This window comes from Gekko japonicus, unplaced genomic scaffold (genome assembly GCF_001447785.1).
Source record: "Gekko japonicus isolate JY-2015 unplaced genomic scaffold, Gekko_japonicus_V1.1 scaffold155, whole genome shotgun sequence".
Lineage (NCBI taxonomy): Eukaryota > Metazoa > Chordata > Lepidosauria > Squamata > Gekkonidae > Gekko > Gekko japonicus.
Window position 1 is genome coordinate 1,489,906 of NW_015167534.1, and position 27,377 is coordinate 1,517,282.

Genomic DNA, 27,377 nt, shown 5'->3' on the forward strand with positions numbered 1-27,377 from the left:
ACTATATTCAAGAAAACTTTCAATACCAGTGGGTTACACAATACTGGCTTTATTTGGGAGTTAAAATCCCCTTAAATTTAGATTTGCTATTCAAAATTAACTATCTTGAATTATCTAGTATTACCAACAGTACTCTTTCTCAATGGCAGGAGAAAAATCTTTCTTGGTTGGAAAAAATACTAACACTCAAAACTTTTATATTTCCCAAATTTCTTTATCTTTTTCGAGCCCTTCCTCTCCCGATACCTCCATCGCAATTCACCCTTTGGCAATCACAATGGACGAAATTCATTTGGAATCATCGTCACCCCCGGGTTAAATATGTAACATTATGCCTTACCTCCTCTTTAGGAGGACTAGCGTTACCCAATCTAAAATCCTATTATGAAGCAACGATCCTTAAAACAGTACTAAAAATTTTAAAAGTAGATCCCCTTCCTGAATGGACAGGAATTGAAGAATTCTTTTTGAATCAGTCCTCGTATAAGACAACCCTCTGGCAAAACATCTCAGAAAAAGCTTTTAAGATCCAACAGCATCCTTTTATGCACTCTCTCTTTAAAATTTGGAAAGCAAAACGTCATACTCTTCTACCTGAATTTTCTCTTATGTCTTCATTTTACAATCAAACCTGGTTTCCTCCAGCATACCCTCAAAACACCTTTTCAAAATGGAAAAGAGCAAAACTATTTACACTGTACGACCTTACTCGTAATAAACAACTTTTAGAAAAACCTAAATTGGATATTAAGGCACAGACATCCCTACCATGGATGGAATATTTACAGATTAAGCACCTCTTCGCCTCTCCCAAACTACAAAAGGCTTGTGAGACCCCTTTTACCGACTTTGAGAAACTCATGATTGCGACTGACGGCTCTTCAAAGAGTCTTATCTCATCTATCTATAAAATTCTGTTAGACCCTAAACCTTATAAACTTCCTACATATACAATTTCTTGGTCAAAAGACTTTAATGCAACTTTAGATGAACCATTCTGGGAATCCGTTTGGTCCTCCTATGCCTTTAAAACCAAATCAATCAATGTGATACAACAGAATTACAAGATCATAACTAGGTGGTACCTTACCCCTTTGAAACTGCATAAAATCAACCCTTCATATTCCCCTCTATGTTGGAGAGGTTGTGGAAAAGTTGGATCTTACATACATTGTTGGTGGGAATGCCCGAGGGTAAACTCTTTCTGGCAAAAGATTCTGTCAGAAATTGAACACCTTACAGGGCATAAAATACCAATGAAACCCGAAATTTTAATCTTACATAGTTGGAAAGATCTTAACATTCCTCCATATAGTAAGGAGCTGCTTACACTATTACTATCAGCGGCAAAATCCACAATTGCCCAACAATGGAAAGACACCCACGCATTACGTTTAAACTCCTGGTTTTCAAATATTTGGAACCATTTATTGATGGACAGAATTTCGGATAGATTAGCCTGTTATGAATCCTCCAAACAAACAGACTCTTTTTATGGAAGATGGCACCCAATCTTAAATCATTTGGAATATATATTAGGACAACTCTCAAACTCACATCAGTCACAATACTTTTCTTTTATTCGTAAACACTGGATATTATAAGATCATTTGTTATTACCTATTCCTATTTTGTAATTATCAACTATATTTTACTACACATTTGTGTAGGATGTTTGATACTGGGATCGACTTTACAATTGTTATGTTTGTTAGAGATTTAAAGTGATATGTTACAACTGTTAAGAAATATTTTAATGTTGATTGTGTTTAGTTATGAAAATAATAAAAATTTATTTGAAAAAAAAAAAAGAATGCTAATGTTACACAAATCTTCTGTTGGCTCTGGAGGTTGTTAACGCAATCAAAAGAGCAAGATATCTATCTGACCTTATCTTAGCACAGTGTACTTTCAACACATTATTTTTTCCCAAATAATATGGATTTCTAGTGCATTCCAAGAAGATACTATTGCAAGATTCTTCTATTAAGCTTTTGTGCTCACCATTTTAACAATACCAAATTCTCTTTATTATTTCTGCTTTCTTAATTTATTAAATGTGGAAAACCTGAGAATCTTTTTAAATTGAAATGTGAACAATGAACCAGATGTAATAGCTTATGTAAAACGTTTGAAATTACCTAGGCTGTGCATAAATTTTAGTTTGTTCATCATTGATGGCAAAAAGCAAATCCTATTTCATGGTATTAATTGGTCAATTATGTTGTTTCTGTTCAGTTTGTTTCAGATTCATGTGCCAGCAGTCCTTGCCACCATGGTAACTGCAGTAGTAACAGTGACGGCTATCTGTGTGTGTGTGATGAAGGCTATGAAGGTACAAACTGTGAACATTCAGTTTATAGTCCTCCTGTGTCAGGATGGACAGAATCGGAGGTGCCAAGTCAAAGCAGGCCAGCACTGGCCACCATGGAACCTGACATGGTCTTGCCACGATCACAGGCCACAGTGACACTGCCTACGTGGGAGCCAAAGGAAGGACAAAAAGTTGTGGACCTGAAATGGAATGAAGTAGAGGTGAGAAGAATTTTCCTGATATAAATTTCTGTACCGTTTTTAAAAGCTTGTAATGCAGGTGCATTGAATGCATAGAGAAAGTAACACAGCTCTTGTTACCTATAAATGTGCTGTTATATGAACATTCACAGAATATGACCTGTCAAGTCAGCTGGAAAAAAGAATTAGTTTTATGACAAGTATGAGTTTGCCATGGTGTCTGTATGCCGGCACCCGGGGGGGGGGAAGAAAACCCCTTCTCCCCAAACTGGGATTCTGAATCTCATTTTAAACACAGTTTAGAATCTCAGATTGGAGTGGGGCAGAGGAGGACCAATCCCAGACCATTTCCACAGTAGTGAAATTCCCCACATTGATGTTTTTAAAGTAAAAATTCATTATGTGAAATTTTCCGCAGTAGATTTTTCCTCACCGGGTGCAAACCTGAAGTTTTCTCCTTCTTACCCTGCATTTTTGGAACTTGGTAAAATTGGGCATTCCAAAAAAACACTGGGTAAGAAGGAGAAAATTTTGAGTTTGTGCCTGATGGGGAATAATGTACTATGGAAAATGTCACATCACGTGCAGTTTTTAAAATGTCAGTGCGGGGAATTTCACTACCGCGGAAATCGTCCCACCCAGTTCACTCTGGCACCTCCATTCAGACATCGTGGCAAACTGGAATTTGATTCATGGCTTTCTCTGCTTTGAAACCTTCAGTCATGCTCTGTGCATAGTGAAAGAAGGAGCTAGATAAGTATTACGCTACACCATCCCTCTAAACGATCAACATAGTAATACATAAGAGTTTCTCGGACAGAGCAACTATTGCCTGAACTAAATTATTTTACAAGCGGCACTATATGGATCATGGATTTCTTTCCTTGACAGGTAGTAATGGCTCAGTTTATTTTGTATCTGTCAGTGAGAAAAAAAATGAGACTTCTTTGTTGTAGTAATCAGGTGACAGAGTTGCTATCAGTGGTTTGTTGAAACTAAATGTGATAGTGTGCCTCAGCTACACTTACTATTAGTTCTTCCTGCTACACTTTCAGATGTCTCAAGTGTTTATATCACCTAATATTTAAAGGGTCGTGTTGCAGTCACACAGATTTATCTGGCATATTACGTTATGAAATTCCATTTATTTTTTCCCTAAAGAGTTGACTGATATCTTTTAAAGGCAAAGCTGTATTCTTTAGAAGAACCTTACCCTTTCCCCTGGCAAATATTTTTCTCTCAATTTCAGGTTTTTTTCATATATGATTTCCTCTGCTTTAAAATGTTTACATGAAATGTCCTGACATGTTCATTATATTTCCCTCCCCAGATAATTCCTGATGTGGCTTGTGGAAATGCCAGCTCCAATAATTCTGGTGGGGGTCGCCTTATATCATTTGAAGTTCCAAATAATACATCAATAAAGTAAGGAATTCTGCTTCATTTTATAAAGATATTATTAAAATAATTTGGGTTCCCCAGTTTGTTATCTTAAATTCTAACCAATAGTGATAACAAGAGATGTAATAAATATATTAGTAGATGACAATTGCATAGTTAGACTTTGGGGGGGGGGGGCGTGGGAGCCAGGCACATTTCTGGGCTCCTCATCCACACTCTACTTCCCCTCCTTTTTTCCTAGCAAATATATTATGTCAAATTGTGTCCATTTTTCATAGCAAACCCAGTCTTCCATACACTCCTCCTTTTCTCCTGCCCCCATAATATTTCAGTGAAAGTATGTTATTTCAGAATTATGTCCCTATCTGTCTTTATATATTTTATACCTTACACAATAGCCACAGGCTGGGGGTTATGGCTCAACAGTAGAGCATCTGCTTAGCATGCAGGAGGTCCCAGGGTCAATCTCCAGTTTAAACAGATCAAGTAGTAGGAGATGCAAAAGATCTCTACCTGAGATCCCAGAGTGTCACTATGACTTAGAGTAGGCAGTATTGACCATGTGTAAAACAGTGTCATGTGTGTTCACAAAATGGAACAACAAACCTTATCCTTTTGGTAGGCAGCAGCGCTCCTCCTGCAGCACTACCAACAGTCTTGGAAGCCTGATTTGGATCTAGGGCATAGAATGAACCAGAGGCCCATGTTGCCAGAAGCTTCTTGAATCAGCACACCAGCCTAGCTGTTGCTGTTCTGAGGCTCATCTTTACTTTCTGAGTTAGCCTGCCAAGGCTGAATCCTTAACACTCCCCTTGATAGGAAGGAGGCATTACATGGCAAGACTGCAGATGCTGCTGTTCCAGTTGGAAGGGGTGTTGTAATAATAAATCTAGTATGGTAACTTCAGACAACAAAAGCCTGCAGCAGCTGCTCTTATAGGATGAACCATGGGACTTTGGGTGCTGTGCCAGTCAGTGTTCCCTCTAAGCTGAGTTAGTGTGAGCTAGCTCACTGTTTTTTAGCTTCCAGCTCACACATTTTTGTCTTAGCTCATGAAGGATGGCTCCAGAGCAAACTAATTTATGCAAGTAGCCAAATTGCTCGCTCACCACTCTAATGCCAGTAGCTCACAAAGTAGAACTTTTGCTCACAAGACTCCACAGCTTAGAGGGAACATTGGTGCCAGTGACAGAGAGCAGATCTCTAGGAGAGGCCTTCCTGATGAAAGGAGAATAATAAACATATTTGAGGGGAAGTGGAAACATATTATTCACCCATCAACATGTATATACTTGTAAAAGAAGCCACAGAGCAGTAAAGGCCACCTCAGATAATTGGGATGAATTTGGTTTATAAACTAATTTGGTTTGAATATCACTAGTTGATGCTACAATTTTTAAGGGAGGTCACTATTAATGGAGACATAGGTTTAGCCTTCTCAGAAATTTCCATGATAATAGAAAGAAAATGTAATTGGCTTTTGTATAGAAACATTTGTACCTGAATGATACCCATATGGTCAGCATTGTAGCCATACAGAAGTGTTCAAGAGGGCATTTTTATAAAAGAATCAGAATTGTGATATAATTGCACAGTCCAGGAAGGTGCTTTTAAAAAGGAACAAGATTGAAGTCCATTGCAATGTTTATTGTATGCATCATCTTCCTTTTACTGTCCTGTCCTTTAGTACTGTAATCTACTCTCAGTATTGTTTATGGTATCTGATGCCTAAAGCAGTTATCTAATTGCACTGTTTCCTGATTTCTGTAATCCTGGTTTTATTGCATTGTGCTGGCTGATTGAACTGTTTACTGTGTTTTGGAATCTGTCCTGAATTGTGTGAGAAAGGTGGGCTATAAATTAAGTAAATAAACACATATAAAATAATCTACTGGATATGCACTGCAGCTTCTGCTAATCTGAAATATAGTTACAGACAGAGGTCATTTCTGGGGGGAACGCGGGGGATCGCAGTTCCCCCGGGTGAGGTACGGGGGGCGGGGCACATGACGAAGCCCCGCCCCCTGCTTCTGGCCGCCCCGCTTCCGGCCCTCATTCAGCCAGGAGGAGGCAGGAGAAGAGGGAGGGTAAGTTGCTTCCTCCCTGCCTCTCCCCACCCCTGCCTGCCTGGGGCCAGGGAGGGCCTTCGCGGGGCTTCCTTGCACTCCCGCCGGCCTTGCAGGTCCACCACCAGGCCCCTCATGGGGCTCGACAGTGGAGCTGCAAGGCCGGCGGCAGCCGAGACCGTTGGGGGCGGGGTGTGTGGCCGTATGACACACTTCCGGTGATGTCAGGGGGTGTGGCCTTATGACACACTTCCGGTGATGTCAGGGTGTGTGGCATACGCTAATGAGTTATGCTAATGAGTTCCCCTGGCTCTTTTTCTACTAAACGACCCCTGGTTACAGATTTTTCTTCTGTTCAGATAGTATTCAGTTCAGTAATTGATAACATTTTAGCCATTTCTGCTTCCGTTTTGGCTCCCTTTCCCACAATCCTCCTGCCTCAAAAGCACTCTTCCTTGTCTACTGACTTCCTGGCAGGCCGGGCACAAAGTATCTTCTCTTTTCAACTCTCTGCCTTCTCCAGTTACTGAGGCCTTTTGCATCCTCTGCTTCTCTCTTTTGTGCCAAGTTTCTAATTCTCAGCCAGCCTTCGGTTCTGTCTTACTTCTGTCAAATTTACTGCCTCTCAGTCTCTTATCTTCTTGGATTCTTATTTACTCAGCTTTCCAGACTCTCTTACCAGCCCAGTACATCTGACTATCTACCAGCAGTAGATAGCTTCTCCTTTCCCCAAACGCTGTATAAGTGACATTGATATTTCAGTCTTGTCACAGAAGTGCCAGTTTGACAGCAATATATTGCTACCATTTTGCCCTTGGCATTTAATTTTTTTTTGGTGAACATTTCATGACACCATAACAGGTCAGCCAGAACCAGCCAGATCACTATTGTTACCATCAATGATCCTATTGAACTTCTGGATCCTAGGACTGGCCCAGTTGTATCGCTAGGCCCATCGGCTCGAGGGATGATGATCGGATGAACAACGTGGATTTAGATCTGGAAAGCACGCCACCTAATCTTTAGTACTGCAAGCACTTTATTGCTAACTGTTAAATTATGTAATATGAATGAGTATGTGTTTTATGTAGTTTAAAATTTTTATGGTTATGCCAATCAGGTACATTGTACCACTTTGTTAGCTGCCCTGAGCCTGTTTGCAGGATGGGTGGGTTATAAATATAATAAATAAATAATAAACCTGTGACGCTAGTGACATCTGGCTTGAATGGAGGGTAAATTCCTTTCCTCTGTGACTTTTTCTGGGTTTGCAAGTATAACCCCAAGACCTGCCTGAATAGTCTTTGACTGAGTGCATCTGTGAGAGCCAGTTTGGTGTAGTGGTTAAGTGTGCGGACTCTAATCTGGGAGAACCGGGTTTGAGTCCCCACTCCTCCACTTGCACCTGCTGATGTGACCTTGGGTCAGTCACAAGCTCTGGCACAGCTGTCCTTGAAAAAGAGCAGTTTGTGTCAGAGTTCTCTCAGCCCCACCCACCTCACAGGGTGTCTGTTGTGGGGAGGGGAAGGGAAAGGAGTTTGTAAGCCGCTCTGAGACTCCAAGTGAAGGGCGGGGTATAAATCCAATCTCTTCTTCTCTTCTTCTTCTTCATCTCTTGGACTTTCCTCTAACCCATTTAAGTGTCCAGTTATGGGGAGAATGCACTGCATTAAAATAGTAGCTTATTTGCATTACAGTTGGTGTCTTTTGGATTTGGATCTGTGCTTACATATGTTTGCTTTTTGTGCATTTTAAGTGATGTATACTAAGATTTTTAAAAATTTCATCTGTTTGATATTTCTCTTTTTAACTTATTTGTCTTTTAGTATAAGGCAAGATGCTACAGCTTCCCTTATTTTGTTATGGAAAGTCACAACAGAAAGGTTTAAACAATGTTCGCTGATAGATGCCACAAGCGTTACTCTTCTCCAAGCAATGGGTGGACTTGTCCTGACAGAAGAAATGCTTGAATTAGGAAACAACTATTTCATTGGTGAGTTTTGGTTAAGTTCTAGATTACAGGTTGCTGGGTTTTTTGGTTTTTTTAATAAAATTTTTATTACGTTTTTGATACAATCAGCAAAATTGTAACCAAACAGCTTTACAAATGAATATAAATAAAAATCAATTTAAACTAAAACATAGTAATGAATTAAATAACTTCAACTTGTTAACTTCTGTGTTCCAAAAACAGTAATGTTGATAAACTATATCACTTAACTTGGAGGCCTATACCATGCCGGTTGTATGTGCAAACAGCAATTGCAAAGACACAACAAAGTACATTATTGCATATGGCTAATAAACTAAGGATGTATTTAGTAGAATTTGGTGTGTTATGTTCTTACATGGATCAGGATTTGCATCTGAATTTATTTGAAGACTTTTGTAAATGAGATACATCACATTTATATGAACATCATTTAGACAAGTCTTGAAAAAAGAACTGAAATCTGAACTGGAAAACGGTGGTAGTTTAATTAGCAGGATAAAAAATACACTCACATAGAAAAACATTAAAAATTCAGAAAGCACCAAATACTAGAATGTCCACAACAAATGTAACTATTCCAACTACCTACGCACATTTGTGCAATGTGTAAACTCAAGAGAGAGGGTTGGGGCAAGAGAGAAAGCAGACAGCTCAGAGAGAGGGTTGGGGCAAGAGAGAAAGCAGACTCCCTCAGACAGCTTCCCCTCAGTGGGGAAGCTGTCTGAGGGAGCAGGTATCCAGATATTTGCTAGCCTTCAGCCATGCACAAACTGAGAGGTTTGGAGTTGGTGGGTGAGCTTGAGAACTCCAAGCCTCCCAAGAAATCAAAGTAGAGATCTCTGAGAAGAAGTAGCATGTAGAATCAGCTGTTGAACGCACAGCTAAGTAGAGCAAGGCAACTTGAAGCAGAGCAGAATATCTCTATAGAGATATGGAGCAGAGCAGAATATCTCAAGATCTGCTTACTGAGCACAAACTGGGGAATTATTGCAATCTTCAGATATAGAGTTAGAGGAGTAACAAGAAACAAAGGATTTGAATTTCGCAGGCTTGAAAATAAGCAGGGAATTCACGTGAGCTCGACAAACATGAAACTGCTTGTTGGAAGTGGAGTGAAGTTCCTGTTTTGACAGCTTTTCCAAATAAGTGCTAGGAAAGTGTCCTGAGAGGAGATAAATCAGAGGTAGTCCTAGTTTCATAAGCAAGAATTAAAGCACCAGTAGCTAGTGCAAGTGGTACAAGCCAGGAGCCGTGTTATAGAAAACATTTCATTAGTTAGAGGCTGATGTCACTGTTCATTTCTTTGTTAGGTAGGAGAACAGAGTATTGTGCCGAGAGCACCTTGGATGAGCTGAAGTACTTTGAACAGTTGTGTAAAAGCTTTCAGTGCTTGGCTAGCTCAAAATCTTTCTGAGTTTGCTGTTGTGCCTTACAGGCTTCTAATGCAGTCTGGCTGGGTGTCTCCTGTGCTGCTCAGTCATCTGTTCTTTCTCTCATATTGCAAACTGGTCTGGAACTCTGCTTTAGGGGACCCTTGTGAGTGGCAGAGACAAGAGGTGCACAAATGCATGATGGAGGGGGACAGAGAGAGACCAGCAGAATGGAGGCTTAATGGCAGCAGGCTCTTATCTCTAATCAATTTTAGCCTTGTATAAATTGTTAAAAATCATACAAAACAGTTTTATTTACTTTAACTGCATCATTTAAACGATGGACCATTTTAATAACTAAATTTGTGCATATGTAGGATGTAGATTATTTAAAATCTACAAAAGATAAAAATGACTTTAAGACATTTCCTTTATATACAGAAGTTGGGAGTTTCATTAAATTAGATTGTGGGAGCAAATAGTTTTGTTTTGTTTTTTAATCTGGAATGTAAAAATGGAAATCATGGTAATTACTGCACTCATTTGTTATTTTTTTGAAATGCTTTTCATTCCATGATTAAGAAAGAACTGAATAGTATTGTCTAATGATTTATCATATCTGAACGATGTAGCATCCAATCTAGTAATGGTGAACCATGCACAGAAACAGGTTTTCACACTTAGAGCTATTGGAAGGTGACTGGAAAAACACGGCTTTAGAAAGGACATTTCCTCTCCATCTATCAATTGCTTGTGCTTTCCCTCCAGATAGCTGGTGAAAAATGGTATGCCTGGAATTAATCTGGATGATTCTCAGGTACCCCCACCCCAACCTCAGGTCCAGATACTGTATGTTATCAGGTTAATTTTATGGCTGATCCAACTAATATTTATTTTGGCGCTATTATGTAGAGTTTTTGTTTTTAATATATGAAGGAGAAATGTAGTTGCTGGGAGCCTTGTGTACATCTGGGTTGCTGTTACTCTGGCTGAATCTTGGGAGTACAGCAATCTTCTTGTGTTGTGTAGATTTTCTGATTCCCTACTTGATTCTTTCTTCCCATCTCCTGGTTAAGAAGAATGCATTTGGAAGCCTCCATCCATCATCCACTTTTTGTTCTGCACAGTGACTGTGTTGTGTGTGTCTACAAGTTTGTGCTGATGGAGAATTTCATCCTTGGATGTTAGTGGCTCCAGCATGATTTGATCACAGATGAATCATAGTTTGCCACTGCAAGAAAAAGCATGGAGAATCCTCAGATTTGTATGCTTCCTCTTCAACAGCCAGACATCGAGTTATTTCTGTTTTCGTGGTCAACCCTGGAATCAGCAAGCCATCGTTTTCTGTTTCTTTGCACAAGAGGATTCCAAATGGTGATTTTGATCCTGGTCTACAAAGAAAACCAAACCATAGATTGGTAGATCATATGAATTGGAAAATTAGGGATTGCATTAGATGGCCATGAACGATGGGTGGCGGCAGGAAAGGAAGAGCAGGCAAGCCTGAAGATCCTTCCCTCAGGCTCATTAACATGAGTTCTGGTATGCCTTTAAATCTGAGCGGTGACTTTGTGAAAAGATCACTTAAGTGTGATAATGATCTCTGTGTTTATCATGGAAAAAACCCAGAAGAGCTGAACAGATGAGATGAGTGGAACGTCGTCTGTACTGTCAAGAGGGCTCTATCACACTCAACGGTTTCCCCCCCTGTTTGCTCCTCATTTTTTTATTGTCATGCTCATTTGAGTCTCCTTGCCTGGAGTCTTAACTATGTGTCTCCTTGAGTGGAAGTGATTTAGGAAACTTTTCTCATATCTACAGATTGTCTCCAGTGGCCCCTTGTATGTACTGTATGCATGCATTTATATAAGATGCCTGCGACTCGCTCATAAGGCTATCAGAATTGTTAGGTTGTTGTGTTAGACTCAGACCCCGGCCCTGACATATGACCTGCTCATAGTCAGACTAGGATCATTGAATTACTAGAAAAATCAAAAATAGGATACTTATATATCTCTTCCTTGAAATGAAGATAGGGGCATAATGTGTATTTGGAATCTAATTTGTAGCAGTACTGCTTATACTAAAAAAAGCACATTGCTTAAAGGAAGACATGGATTTTTTGCTCAATATCAAGAATTTTTTTTAATATAGGAACTATTTCTCAGTGGTATGTGCACCAGTGGCTGTCAAGGTCAGACTTACTCATCTAGGTTCCATTCTAGTGTTTATACTATAGTTCTTCACCTTCTGTCTCATCCTCTGCTCTGTTGTGGTTTGCACTCTCCTTCTACCCTCACATGCTGTAAGACAGTAACAGAATTATTCATATCTCAGCAAAGGGAGAGGAAGAAAGGGCAAACTAAACCAGCTTTTAACCACCTATATGTTACAAAGGTGTCTTACATAAGTTATGTCACTGTTTTGGGTCAAGTTGTTGAAGTCATGTTTTCATTTCCCTGAGAAATGTAAAGACTGCAATGGAGGTATCTTCCGGCCTGGATAAATGAGTTTTGAAAAGCATTTTGTGAATTTCTACATTAATTAATTCTGTCAAATAAGGTTCTATTAACTTCTTTTTATCTTCCCTCTCGTTGAAATGAATAAGTTCTAAAAGATCAGTGCATATTTTTCTTTGATCTTCAGCATACACCAGCTTGATTCTGAAGCACTGCTGCAAAATTTAGGCTATTTGAACATTGATTTCAATGAGTTTAGACCGAGTAACTCTGTGCAGGACTGCACTCTCAGTTTGGTAACTTATTTCTTGCAAGTTCTTCCAAATAATTCTGATGCTCCAAAACCAAACAATTCAGGGAAGTAAATTATTTGCTTTTATGTATTGCCCCTTGGCATCTAATTAACTAAATTAACATTTTCTTAAAGATGCTTAGACACCAGTGAAAGGAATTCAGCGGAGTCTGCACACTAAGGTGCTAATTAGCCAATCAAGTGATTCAGTGAACAAACAATAGGTATACTAGAAATAATGCATACTATCTTGGCATTATCAAGAAACAGCTTCTGATTTGATCTTGCGGCTTATATGTGCCTGTCAGGTCCGACTGACCTTGGGGTTCGCTTCAATAGATAAGATTGCAGCTAGCCATCAGACAGGAAACTCTCAGCACACAGCAAATATCCTTAAAAAGCTTATTTCATTTAATTGAATAAAAACATTCAAACACTCAGGATGTATGCAGTGCAGAAATCATCCAACCTATGAGCAGTTGGCAATAAAACATTTAAAATGCAAAGTTATGTTGGCAATTCTAAATAGAGAAGTCCTCTTAGACAGTTCAGTAGCGAATCACCTAGAACAGAATCCAGTTCCATCTCCTGAGGCAGCTTGTCAACTCATGTCCAAGGATACTCTGGTGCCTCCTGAAAGGTAATCAGCATCTCCTGATCTGGGCTACTGCCACTCCCTTGAGATAACCGAGGCTTGCAGCTGCCAGCAATTACCTCCACCAGGCTACCTTCCTCCTCCAAGGATGGATCCTGTCAAATTTATGACCCAATCATCAGGTCTTAGTAAATTATAGGCTCATTCAGCCCTCATCCCTTACAGTGCCTTTAAATACAGCTGGCCTGGCCTGAATTTTTACTACTGTTTTTGGCCCAGAAGCTAGGAAAACTGGTTATTAACTATTTACAGCCAATTAATCTGCATGTGGGTGCTTATGGAAAACCCACATACTTCCCTAGATCTGGAACTGTGCTATCAGTTTTGTACCATGCGAGAAGTTCCCTGTCAGAGAATCAAGTTGTTAAGGATACAATTCTGGACATGGTGGCCATTAATTTGCATAGGTATGTATACATTCCCAAAGATAGGGCCTCATTAATCTAAGAGTTTTGGGGCATCTCAAATACTAACCTTTCTTGTTATTATTTATTTTTAAAATGCCACAAGACACTGTTTAGTCATAGATGTAAAGGCTGAGGGAACAGCCCCATGAGGAATTGCTGGATGGGGGAATAATTTGGCAGTCTGCCCCCAGATTTCCCCCTCTAAAAGCTCTGAGAGGCTTGAACAAGCTAACTTTCCCATTTCTTTAACCAACTCTCAACCTTGCCAAAGTTTCTGTGCTTCTGGGAGCTTAGAGCTAACCTAGATGGTATGCAAGTCTGCCACAGAGACACACACAAACACATTGAATTGTGGTGTTCCCAATGGCAACTCCTTTTAAAATTGCCTCGGAGCCCAATTTAGCCTGGGACTGTGGCAGTGGGTGAGGGGGTGCCTCAGTGCATGTGGAGTGCCTCAGTGCATGTGGAGCCCCTCCAATGGAGCAAATAATGCCCACTGACCCTTTTGGCTTGGGAAAACAGCACAGGGGGAGGCAGGAGCTCCTCCTCTCCCTGTGCCACAGTTCTGGGCCAAACAAAGTCTCTGTGGCAATTTGAAAAGGAGTTCCCAAGCCTAAATGTGTCTGCAGGCCCCTATGGCAGACTCACAGTTATTGTAAGGGCCACTTTGGCTCTCATTCAGTCCTCATCAGGCTGATTTTTGGAATTCTTTTATTTTTCCTTTTGGTTAACTTTTCTGCATACCTGGGATTCCCCACAAGTATGTAGAAATCTTGACAGTGGCTGGCCTGATTTTAGTTCTTTTGTGATTGGCATGGAGGTTAGCAATATTACTGTTTACTGGATAACTAAACTAATTAGCCTTTGACAGCTCAGTTAGCAATAGAAATCTCTCATCCCAACCCAATGGGCATTTGTGTATGCAAGCAAGGTTTTATGCACATACCCATAGGTAATGTTCCCTCTAAGCTGTGGAGTCTTGTGAGCAAAAATTCTACTTTGTGAGCTACTGGCATTAAAGTTGTGAGCAAGCGATTTGGCTACTGAATAAATTAATTAGCTCTGGAGCCATCCTTCCTGAGCTAAGACAAAAAGGTGTGAGCTGGAGACTACAAAACTGTGAGCTAGCTCAGTTTAGAGGGAACACTGCCCATAGGTGCATAGAGAAAGAAATGTGCAAGTACTGCACAGATAATCACAGATTAACTATCCTTTTCCATCACCCTAGTTTGCATGTGTCTAGCTCTAAAAAATAAGCCTAAGGAGCAATCCTAAACAGGTCTACTCTGAATTCTACTATTCAATGGGGCTTACTCCCAGGAAAGTGTTCTTAGACTATGTTAATCACCACTCTGAGAAAGGGAAATTGGTGGCTATCTGTCTAATCCTCTTCCTCCTCAAACAGGGCAATTCCAATTTCTTTTACAGGGCATTCACATTGGGGCTTTTATTATATAGTGTGCTTATAAGAATTGTGATTCTTTTGCAGTTCATGTTTAAGTTCCTTAACAGTGCAAAAAATCTTGTGCTAACAGCCATAAATAACCTGCTCTGGGCACTGAGCCAGTTTTGCAGCAAATGGTCTTGAAGTAAGTAGTAAAAGTAGCACACAAGAATATAAATTACATATATGTGTCAAATTCAATTAAAGTATTCAAAAGCTATTTAAATAGTTGACTTATTAAGCAAGCCAGACACAGAAATAAACATATAGCGGAAATAAAGATATTCTTATTTTCTTTCACTGTTACATTTTGCTTCTTTGTAGCCATGCAGTAGCTGCAACATATATTGTTCACTATGCATCAGAGGTAAGCTCTGTTCCTCCCTTTGTGTCCAAATTCAGAGGAAGTAGTTAATCCTCATATATAGCGTATTTCATTTTAAAGCAAATTTGATTTAATTTCTTTATCCCGTTGGACTCTCAAGAGGAGGCTTCTAAAGCTGTTGTTCCAGGTCTAAATACGGAGATGTGAGTGTACACTAGATAGGACACATGATTATTTGTATGTTAGTGTGTCCTTGAGAGCAGCAGAACATTAGAAATTGAACAACAAAGAAGACGAAGAATTTTTTGAAGAATGGAAGGACTTTAAGAACTATCTGGAAAAGAACTGGGATGTGAAAAAAAAATTATTATGTTTAGAACAATACTAAGCAAAAAGTTGTTATCTTTTAAAGAGATTAGAAATATGATATTAGCAACTGATGAAACATATATAAGTAAGGGGAAGGGGGTGAAAGCATTGCGGGAAGCCACAGGAGGGGGGATGGAGTATGGGTTATAGGGTAAGTAATTGTTTATGTATGCTTGAAAGAAAAGTTTTAATGGATAAATGTGGAATACCTATGACTGGAAAATAATAAAACTTTGTTTACCCCCCAAAAAAAAACATTAGGGGAGGGGAGTGCTTCACCTTTTCACTTCGGGGCTTTTTCCTACAAAAATATTCTCCCCTGCCTCTTCAGCAACTTTTTTTTTGCTTTCAGGAGAAAAGATATATCTTTAGTCTGAAAATGTTAAGTGTGCACTAAGTGCAGATCCCACAAGTTTTGTCATCACCAGTTTCAAGAAATACAGCTTTGTTTGGACAGCAACAGAAAATAGGAGGCAGAAGTTGGCTAGTCAACAAAAAGAAATCTAGGCTCAGAACATAATTCTGCCTATTGTCTAGTATCTGGTTATAGGTGTAGAGATTTGGCCTTCAGCTGTCCTTTGGAAGCTTGATGGATGGCCTTGGGCCAGTCAAACCCTCTCAGCCTAATCTACCTCACAGAGGTGAAGTTGCGAGAAACAAAATTATCTGGGGAACATGATTTGGGTCCCTACTGGGGAGAAAAGCAGAGTATAAATGAATGAGATATTCACTCTTGATGTTGGTGTCAGAGAAATTCAGAGAAATGTGGTGTAGACTGGGTTAGATGAAACTTTTTCCCTGTGGTGAGGAGGCTCAGCCAGGGTATACATGTGCACTGAAGAATCTTACCAGCTTTTGATTGCCCAAAGTAAGTTCTAAACAAATAGAGCATCCAAGAACCTCATGATGCATAAGGGTAATCTGCACTTCATCTCTTTTAGTGCCATATGCATGGTAATGTAGCTTGTATACCAGAGCAGGCGTATTCTAGTTGTTGCCCTTGGGAAAGCTAAGCTATTTTTTTTTTTTAATTAAAGCAGAACTCTTGGAGGCTTGGATGCACGCAAAGAACTCTGGGGCATCCATGAGTGTACCTCCATTCACTTCAGTGGAGTGGGAATCCTGCGGAATTTGTGGCACTAGCCATTCTCAGAGATTATTAAACTAAGCAAGGTCCACAGAGAGATGCACACATTGGACTCACAGTATTTGGCTTTGGTGCTAGCACTAGGTCTGTTCAATAAATAAATTTGCTAATTGTGTAACTCTCTTTATTTCTAAACACATTTAAAATGTACTGGTTTTGGTTGCCGTTATTACAGAGATGGGAGACCACTGAGTTGTCTCCTTGACAGTTTTCTCTTCAACAGATTCTGTTCCACTGCTGTCCACAGTTTGTAACTGTAAACAGTGAGAGAGCTATAAATGAATCTTTTCAGAAGAAGGCATGTAGTGCAAATGTAAAAAGATACAGAGGGTGTTTTTTTTTACTTGACAGAATAATGAGATAAGATATCTGTTTTATTTTCATTGATCAAAGAGGCACAAATAAAGAGAAAATGTAACACTCCACTGCAAATCACACTGGTTTAAAAAGCACTCACCTAAATTTGTGTGACTTCTTTCTGTCAGAAATTACACGTAGTGTTGACATTTCAAATCCCACTGCAGGAAGCATTTTAATTGTACAAACAGTAATGTTTTAAGTGGTTCAGATTTTAAAAACCCAGGTAACCCATATTGGTTCATTAGGGGAAAAAAATCAGAACAGAGACAGTGAAAGCAATGAGATTGCTCTTATTATGTCTGGGAAGATGCTGCTGCTGACAGAAGCAATGTGGCAAGCTCCCAGTTTCACCCCTGCTAATCAAGCCCAGTCAGGCACAACCATCAGCCCTGCAGAGTGAAGGAGAGATTAAACAGGGAAACCAACCACAGCCCATTAGGCCTTCCTGGTAAAGACAGGAGGAGGGACCCACCAAGCCACCCTAATCCATCTGCCAAGATGCCAGGGGACTGTGCTTGCTCCCGCAGGCTGCCTCCAAAGATTTTCCACTTTGCAAGGAGAAGGCTGTTATGCCCTTTCTAAGATCCATAATGGACCTAAGACCCATAGTTTTTAACACTCTCCAAAACACTATAGTTGGAATAACTCAGGGTCTAGGTGCCATGGATGGACATATTGCAGTGGGAAGATTGCTATAATTCCATGAAGGCCTCCATATTCAGGCTGCAAAATGGTAATATTTTAAAAGAGTTATTGGACTTTCCAGAGCTCTTTCACTTGGAGCCCACTGGGCTATGGTTCTCTGCCATTCAAAAACCAGCTGTTTTAAGTTTTTGTAATTCTCGTTTGGAATTTCTCAACAAATGAGGGCACATAAAAAGGGCGATATACTTTGGATTTGGTAAACCAGCAGTTCTATTTTTATTATTTTTCCGGTCTATGTAAAAGAGCTGCTTGAGTGAAAGATTTCCTCATCAGCCTGGATCCCCTAACAACATCAGCCTGTGGAGGAATATAACTTTTTCTGATGCCATCCTGACCTGCTCTGCTGAAGAACTTGAGATTCTCCTGTGAACCAAATGACCTACAAGAATTTGAATACAAAGTCTTCTGGCCCATCTCTAGTCAAAGCAAGTCAGAACCTCCTCCTTAATGGTTCAACCCCATATTATAGTAACTCAGGCCATGTTCACACTAGACTGTTTGGGCCGGGAGAGGGACGGATCGGGGCCGCAGCAAACGGGCGTGATCCCACAGCAACATCTGGGAATCGTGCTGCGCCCGTTCCCAGCCCGTTCCCAATCCGCCCCTCCCGGCCAAAACCCGCAGCAAAAAAGAACCACCTACCTAGGTGGTTCTTTCCAAAGGGCCACATCACTGCCGGTCGTGGGATCGCCGGCGCGTCTTTTCGCCGGCGCATCCCCGGCCCCCGACTGTACTGCGCATGCTCGAGCATGCGCAGTTCGGCAGCCTCCCCCTCCCACTCATCTCTTCCTCCCCGGCATCTGATCGTGCCGGGGAGCAACGGCACCACGGCTCAGGGGATCGTGGGATCCTGCTGCGGCGTCTCTTTTTTGGTGCAGCTTTTAGAAGCTGTGCTTTGCCCAGTGTTTTCCCTGCCGTGTGGCAGGGGCCTCAGTGTTGCATCGTATACTCATACTTCTGGATGCATCTTGTATTTCTGATTCTGTCATGGGACAATTTATTAAGAATACATGTCCAGTGCCACCTGGTCTTGGAATGAGTCCACTATCATCATCTTCTCAGGGGTGTCCAAAGTGCACACAGCATGAATACAATCCTTCCTGGCCATTTGCTCTCAAGTATAGGAGGGGAACCCAGACTGGATGTGAACATTTCTAGAATGTTTTGCACTGGATGAATATCTGGGGCAATCTGGGGTTCTGAGAAAGGCATTCATGTGAGGTTCCATATTTGCATTTGTAGCTCTTTGTAAAAAGAATAGCAACAAAAGGAGTTCACAGGAAGAGTTAGTAAGATAAAACAAAATACAACCATAAAGTATTTAACGAAACTATTGCTTGTTTGTATTTTTTCAAATTTTTATTTAAAGCCATATACATGAAAAACTCAAAAGGTTACAGTGTTTCTCATAAGAACTTTGACTAAGAATTTAAACAAGGCATGTCTTCCAAACTTTGAAAAAGTATTTGAAAATTAATATTTAGAGTGGCATTCCTATCCTCTGAAAAATTGGAAGCTGTCCCAACTCCGCAGCCGTGAGCATTTAGTCAAAGGCAGGGGTTATTTCGTAGAAAAAGAGGTGCAGGAGCTCATTAGCATAACTCATTAGCACAACATATTTGCAGATGCCACACCCCCTGACATCACCAGAAGTGTGTCACAAGGCAACACCCACCGCTCAGGCTCCGCTGGACTGTTTTGGATTCCTAGCTATTGGGGAGGGGGGAAACGTGCAGATCTGTCCTCGCAGAGGAGAGAGAGCTTGTACCTGAATAAAACTTGGTCTTAAAGGTGCCACTGGACTGTTTTGGACTGGGGGGGCCCTCTGCAACTTACCTGGCTGCTTCTTGCTCTGACTGAGGGCTGCTGGGAGCAGGGGGTGTGGCTTGTTGCATTTGCCTCCCCCTGGGCTCTTTACTGCCGGAGCTCTGCTCCTGTGCACTCCTGCAGGAAATGACCCCTGGTCAGAGAAAACTTCTGGGAAACAATCCAACTCTAAATTTTCACAAGGCTAGCAGGAAGAAGGGACACGCCCCGAAATGCGTCCTAACCTGAGTGGCACATGACTCAACAAACAAACCTTTAAAATGGACTTTATAGCCAAGGGTATTGGCAATTCATGCTTTTTCAAAGTTTGGAAGATATTCTTTGTAAAAAGAAAGCAGGAAAAAATAACTGAAAACTGAAGTTCTCTTCCAGTACTTTGCTTTGAATCCATGATTTTGACACGTCAGCCATTTAACATATGAGATAAATAACCTGTATGCATCCAAAGCATACTTTCCCTTGTCCTGTGCCATACAGCACTGTTGATATCATGGTACCTGTCTTTTATTTTGTGTGGTTAGGTATGATGTCATTTTAAATTTCTTGCTGTTTCTTTCTCTCCCTCAATGTATGTAATGCTGCCACCAGGAATATAATTCCAGTCTTTAATTAACCTTCCCTACAGTATTGTGCCCAAGCTCTAAGGTGCCTTCATTGGACTATGTGGTTCTGAGGATGAGACTCTTATAGTTTAAACAGCTAATGACTCTAGGTTAAGAATAAACAAGATAAAACTTTATTGGTAAAGGAAGTGTATTGGTTACAAGATGTTTTGGTAAATTTCTTAGTAAAATATTTCCCTTTTAATTCAGCTTTTCCCCTTCACACTCCTATAATACTCTGACAATATTAGATTTTGCCTAAATTGCCCCCTTAAGTATATTTCTTCCTCCTATAGAATCTTCCCAGCACTTCTATATGATTCTAATTAGAAGACTGCTTCTCAGACTGTGTAGATTGACCACAACTGACAGCTGCTGACTACTGACTGAACACTCTGCCTTCTCTCTCTCCATACACACACCTCTTAGCTCTGCCCATACACTCTCAGTCACCAATCAATCACTTCACTCACTCATCTCCCTTTTCCACTTCCTTGTTCTTCTGACACTTACCAACCATTTAAAGAAACATACACAGATAATTGAAATAATTACAGATGGAAATATGAGAACCCAAGTAAGTATTTGGCGTTTTGCTTCAAATAAGCTTATGCCAGAAATAATATCTTACCATTGTGCAACTCTGGAAATAACTCACATGTGGCTCTTGAATCCATTAGCCAGAAATTCAAGAACTTATATTCTACGTGGTATTTCAATTGTCTTTCATCTATGTATCAAGACCTATTGAGCTGAAAATTCAAGACTTTCTGTACAAAGTCTCTTTTTTTTACCAATGCTTAATGAGGCATAAGCAGTCTTTCTTTCTAAGTCAGACTCTGCAAAATGAATAGAACCAAAATATAAAAATACAAGAAGGGGAACCTGCGATACTCGTGCAGGGGGGAGACGCTCCACGGGAGAAGCAGCCGCAGGTGAACCTTCTCCCCTGCCCCCCCGTCCCCAGCACCCACGGCGAGGCCTGACCTTGGCCCGCCAAGCTTTTGTCATGCCTACTGTGCCGCCTGACCCAGTGGACCTTGATCCCGAGGACTCTGCATCTTCCTCCTCCAAGGAAGAGCTCCCTGCACCCCTGGACGTAGGTTTTGCAGAGGATGAACACCGGCTACCAGAAGGGTTCACACCTGCAGCCACTCCTGCAGAGCCGAGCACAAGCTCCACACCCCCTGATTCCCCTCCACCTGTAGCTCATTTACAAGACCAAAGAAGATGGGATTTGACAACCAGGCATAGAGAAGCACGCATGCGTGGGAAGCGTCCTCTGAGTCCAGATTATTAACTGGAGCCAGGACTGAGTAATCAGCCAGTAATTAATGACACAGGGAACGGGCTTTTAAGGAAGCCCTCTTCACTATCCACTTTGTGCTGGCAACTGATCACATGATTGAATTGCTGCACCTCGGACCTTGCATCTTGTTTCCTGACTTCCTGCTTGACTCCCTCGGCTTTTTGACTCCAGACTGCAATTGTTCTTCTGGCTCCCTGACCTTGGAATGTGTAACCTGACTCTGAACAACGGCTTTCGGCTTTACAACTCTGACTGCCAATCTCCGGTAAACCTTAGACTGTGCAAGTGACCTGATACTTTGGATTGTGCTTTTGTTTCTCTGCCTATCTGGTGCTCTGACCTCAGCCTGTGTTTTTGGATACTCCGTGCCCACCCCGCCAGGGCAATCGTGACAGCTTCCCCCTCCACTAGCAGCGGCAGCGGCAGCGCCTTGCTGACCCACTGACCTTCCCTCCCCCAGTGGCATCGGCGAGCTTCCCCCCTCCCCCCTCGGTGGCAAGGCTTTGCCGGCCCGCTGAAACTTCTCCTTCTCTCCCTTCCTCCTTCCCCCCCGGTGGCGAGGCCTCACTGGCCCGCCAAACTTTCTCCTCCCCCTGGTGGCGTCAGCAAGGCTTTGCCGGCCCGCCAGGTTTTCCCCTTTCCCCCCTCAGCAGCGGTGGTGGTGAGGCCTCGCCAGCCCCCTCCGTCCCTCCCCCCCGGTGGCGAGGCCTCGTCAGCCTGCCAAACTTTCTCCTTCCTCCCCTGCCAGCGGCAGCAGTGGTGGTGAGGCCTCACTGGTCAGCCAAGCCTTCTCCCCCCACCCTTCCCCTCCCGCCGCCATCGCCGTTCCAAGAGCGTTCCCTGTGCATGCGGAGGGGATGCTTTTTTACTTTTTTTGGGATTTCAGTATCCCCCTATAGGTTTTTTTTTACAGTTTTTAGATTTTTCGGCACATCTGGGGATCGGCCAAGATGTGCAGGAATATCTCCCTGCCCCCCAGGTGCCCCCGATGTGCGGATTTAGATATCCGCACACAGGGGGCACCTTCGCTATTAGATATATAGATGAAAGAGGAAGGGATAAAAATTTCATTGGCGTTTTTCTCCTTATTTTAGAAGCAGGATTACAGGAACCACCAACAAGACAACTACTACCCATCTTCTGTGAAGAATTTTGTGGTTCACAAATGTTATAAGGACCCAACACTGTGCATGAGTTACTTGCTTATTTCCATTTTAAGCACAGATATCAATGTTATCACAGCAGTTCTTCTATGTAGACTACTAATGGTGATCTCCATACTAATCAGTAAATACTATATAGAATTTGGTCAGTCCAAAACTCACCATTCAGATGACCAGATTTCCACATCAAATCATGATGGAATAGTATAAAGTGGAGCAAAGGATTCGAGCAGCCAGTTCTGCAGGGATCATATAAAGTTGCCCTGTGGGCAATTAAAATCTCTTCCTTTGATTTAAGACTGAGCTTCATACAACCAAACATACATGTCCATATATATTGGACAGCCCAGAGACTAATAATAATAGCACAGTCCTGAATGTGCATCCACCACTTGAGCAACCTGTTTCCCATGATGGTGGGCATGCCTGCCAGTAGCTTCTTTTTGGCTAGAATTATGCACGGGAATGAATGTGGTGTAGGAAACGTCTGAAGAAGTGAGCAGTGAGTCACAAAAGCTCATGTCATGCCACATATTTTGTTAGTCTTTACGGTGCTACTGGACTCTTGCTCTTTCCTTAAACCTGACTGTGGTAACCCTCTGTTATCATCTATTAGGGTAAGTTTCCATCGTGTGGAACCTGTCACCTGGCCAGATTATTCAGCCTGTCCTGTTTAATGAAACATCTTGCAAAACTAGAAAGAGCAGTCATCTCCACCAGTCATGTGGTAGTTTGAAGAATTTTCCACTGCCCAAGGAGATTTTCCATGATATTTGACCTGCCCACATAAGCATTTGTGCTTTGCCTCACATTTGATATCTAATCAGACTTCTAAATTGCATGTTGCCATTTGATCTCAGTATGATTCCTTCAAGCCTGAACTCTCCCTTGAAGCTAAAACGACTAAACTGGATCCATCACACTTTGGTCACATCATGAGAAGACAAGAGTCACTGAACAACAGCAACAACTATCGTAGGAAAAGTTGAAGGCAGTAGGAAAAGATAAAGACACGAAATGGATTGACTCAACAAAGGAAGCAACAGCCTTTGGTTTGCAAGAACTAAGCAAGGCTGTCAATGATAGGATGTTTTGGAGGTCATTAATTCATAGGCTCTCCATAAATCAGAAGTGAATTGATGTCATATGACACAGAGAATTCCTTGGGTATCACTATAGCTTTCTTGTATTATTTCCCTCTGCTCTTCTTGTTCCACTCATTTCTTCGTGTCTCCTTTTGCCTTATGCCACTGAATGTCTTACTCATTCCCAGGGCCGGATTAAGGCCAACTAATGCCCTAAAAAAGGGTAAAGGTTTGTGAGGCACTCAAGGGATCTGTCAAAGATGGGCGAGTGGGCGTCAACATGGCAAATGGGGTTCAATGTGGCCAAGTGCAAGGTGATGCACATTGGAGCCAAAAATCCTAAATATAAATACACGTTGATGGGGTCTGAACTGGCAGAGACTGATCAAGAGAGAGATCTTGGAGTTATAGTAGATAACTCACTGAAAATGTCAAGACAGTGTGTGACTGCGATAAAGAAGGCCAATGCTATGCTGGGGATTATTAGGAAGGGTATTGAAAACAGATCAGCCAATATCATAATGCCACTATATAAATCAATGGTGCGACCTCATTTGGAATACTGTGTGCAGTTCTGGTCACCACACCTTAAAAAGGATTATATAGCTTTTGAAAAAGTGCAGAAAAGGGCAACTCGAATGATAAAAGGGTTGGAACACTTTCCCTATGAGGAAAGGTTAAGGCGCTTAGGGCTCTTTAGCTTGGAGAAACGACGACTGAGGGGTGACATGATTGAGGTTTATAAGATTATGCATGGGAAAGTGCAGGTAGAGAAAGAGGTACTTTTTTCCCTTTCTCACAATACAAGAACTCGTGGGCACTCCATGAAATTGCTGAGCGGTCGGGTTAGAATGGATAAAAGGAAGTACTTCTTCACCCAAAGAGTGATTAACACTTGGAATTCACTGCCACAGGAAGTGGTGGTGGCTACAAGCATGGACGGCTTCAAAAGGGAATTAGATAAGCATATGGAGCAGAGGTCCATCAGTGGCTATTAGCCACAAGGTATAGATAGGGACTCTGGGGCAAGTGATGCTCTGTCATCTTGGTGCTTGGGGGGGGGGGTCAACAGTGGGAGGGCTTCTAATGTCCTGGCCCCACTGGTGGACCTCCTGATGGCACTGGTATTTCTGGCCACTGTGGGATACAGAGTGTTGGACTGGATGGGCCTTTGGCCTGATCCAACATTGGCATCTCTTATGTTCTTATGTTCTTAAAGGTTCCCTTGCTCAAAAGCCAGTCGAGTCCGACTCTAGGGTTGGAGTGCTCATCTCCGTTTCAAAGCCAAAGAGCCAGCGCTGTCCGAAGACATTTCTGTGGTCATGTGGCCGGCATGACTAAACACCAAGGTGCACAGAACACTGTTACCTTCCCACCGAAGTGGTACCTATTTATCTACATGCAATTTCTTGCTTTCGAACTGCTAGGTTGGCAGGAGTTGGAACTAGAGACGGGAGCTCACTCTGTCATGCGGCAACTCGGGTCTCGAACTGCTGAACTACCGACCTTCTACAGCCTGCAGTTCAGCGTCTTAACCACTTGAGCCACCGCCGCTCCTCTTAACCACTTGAGCCACTGCAGCTCCTAAACACAGCCCCAAAATGGTGCCCCTTGGCCCTTTCATTGCTTAACTGACATTAAGACTCAATAAGTGATGAAGGTGAAATAAGAGGTTAAAAATTTAGTTTTTTTCCAGGCTACATTCCACAACTGTATTAAATATAATAAATAAATAAATAAATATAAACCCTTTAAAGAAATTTATTTTTAACACTAAATAGCAGTAAGCAATATAAGCAAAAAAAACCCCTTCTCTGTGGTGCCCCCCTTCTCTTGGTGCCCTAAGCATGTGCTTATTTTGCTTAATGGTTAATCCAGGGCTGCTCATTCCTCCTGCCTTCCTTCTCTACCTTATCCCTTATTGTTGTGCTGTCTGTCTTTTTCTGATTTGAAAAAAGACCTGGGAAAAATTATACTGTATGCTATCTTCAAGATATATATTTTTAGAAAAGGACAAACAGTACCTTTCTTAGGACTACCTGAGGTCCAGACTATGCTATGCGAACTTTTGTATTACACAGAATTCTTCTACTATGATGTTGATAATAAAAGTATTATTTCATTGTCCTCGATATTGGTATGTCAGCTCATGGTTTTTCAACACCAATGTGCTTGATTTCATTATATTTAAACTCCATTGGACAGATCATAGAGTTAAACTAAACCAAAATAACCTTCATTTTAAAACTAGTCTATTATGTTCCGATAGAAAAGGGAAAGTGTAAACATGTTTCTAAAATTATTCTTCTACCTTGAAGCTAAAAATAGATAGCAGGATTTTAATGCAGTTTGGAAGCAATAGACATGTTTTTAGTCAAATTAACTGAGGGAATAAAAAAATGGCAAGAAAATATGAAGTTCTGGTGAGAATAATTTTTAATGGCTTGCCAAAGGCTTCATTTTAACGGGATTAAGCACAAAAAAGGAAGCTGATTTAAAATTCCTTCAGGGAGCTCTCCTGAAGAGCATGTAAATTGTCTGCTTCAGACAAGTGAACCTGAAGATAATTTTTAAAGTATAAGAAAAAATTCTAGTCATGCCCAGATATGTCATTTCTGACTGTGACAGACAATCAACTTTTATATTGAACCTGGAAGCGAATTTTAACTGCACTTTACCTGTTTGCGCAATGAAGTTTTATTATTATTTCCTCTATTTTATTCTCAGGAGTCTTCTGTTGTTTACTTTTAGGCCAGTTTGCATAAAACATTAATTGTTCAGTTTAAACACAGGCTAACAAAATTGAGCTGGGGAAAACATTATTTTTTCTCATGTTTTAAAGTCCTGGAATTTAAGTATGGGGAAAATTAATACAGGGTTATAGAAGACAGTAATTCAATTATCCAGATCACAATACTTTTATGGAAGGTATTAATGCTGAGGAACAGAAATACCCAAGGATGTGGACAAGATCCTTGGACCGGTGAGACCTACCACCTATATTCTCTGCCCATGCCCCTTCTGGCTGATAAAAGCTGTCAGGAGGACTGGCTGAATGCATAAGTGGGAGTGGTAAATCCATCCTTGAGAGCAGGAGTTGTGCTGCTTATGTTCAAGGAGGCAGTGATTCAGTTTTTTAAAGCAAAAAACCTCCACAAGCTGTAAAAGGTAAAGGTAAAGGTTCCCTTGCTCGACTCTAGGGTTGCGGTGCTCATCTCTGGTTTCCAGTGCTGTCCGAAGACATTTCCGTGGTCATGTGGACGGCATGACTAAACACCAAGGCGCACAGAACGCTATTACCTTCCCACTGAAGTGGTACCTATTTATCTACTTGCAATTTCTTGCTTTTGAATGGCTAGGTTGACAGGAGCTGGAACTAGAGACGGGAGCTCACTCCGTCATGCGGCACACTCAGGTCTCGAACTGCTGAACTACCGACCTTCCACAGCCTGCAGTTCAGCGTCTTAACCACTTGAGCCACCGCAGCTCCTGTACCATGCTGGAAAATTTCCAGCCAGTCTCCAATCTTCTATTCTTGGACAAGTGTGGGCTAGAGTGGGTTGTTGTTTCTCATCTCAAGGGGTTCTTGGAAAAGGCTGATTTTCTGGATCTGTTTCAATCTGGTGTCAGGCTGGGATTAGAACAGAGACTGCTTTGGTCACCTTGGTTGATGACCTCTGTTGAGAACTAGGCAGGGTCAATGTGACCCTGATTGTTTTGCTGGATCTCTCAGTGGCCTTCAAAATTAATGAATACAGTATGCTACTGAGCTGCCTCACAGCAGTGGGACTAAGGGGTACCATGTTAGGATAGTGTTAGTCCTATCTAGGGGGTCAGTTTCAGAAGATAATGTTGGGGATTCCTGCTCTGCCCCACAGCTTCAG

General features: G+C 41.5%; 1 protein-coding gene across 1 annotated transcript in view; it reads left to right on the forward strand.

Moving 5' to 3' along the window:
- The window catches only part of DNER (delta/notch like EGF repeat containing), a 241,889-nt gene that overhangs the window by 105,115 nt on the left and 109,397 nt on the right, over positions 1 to 27,377 (forward strand). The window contains exons 2-4 of the mRNA XM_015413475.1: positions 2,239 to 2,535; positions 3,845 to 3,939; positions 7,808 to 7,974. Of these exons, the coding sequence (XP_015268961.1) occupies positions 2,239 to 2,535; positions 3,845 to 3,939; positions 7,808 to 7,974 (559 nt within the window). The remainder of the gene's footprint in view (positions 1 to 2,238; positions 2,536 to 3,844; positions 3,940 to 7,807; positions 7,975 to 27,377) is intronic.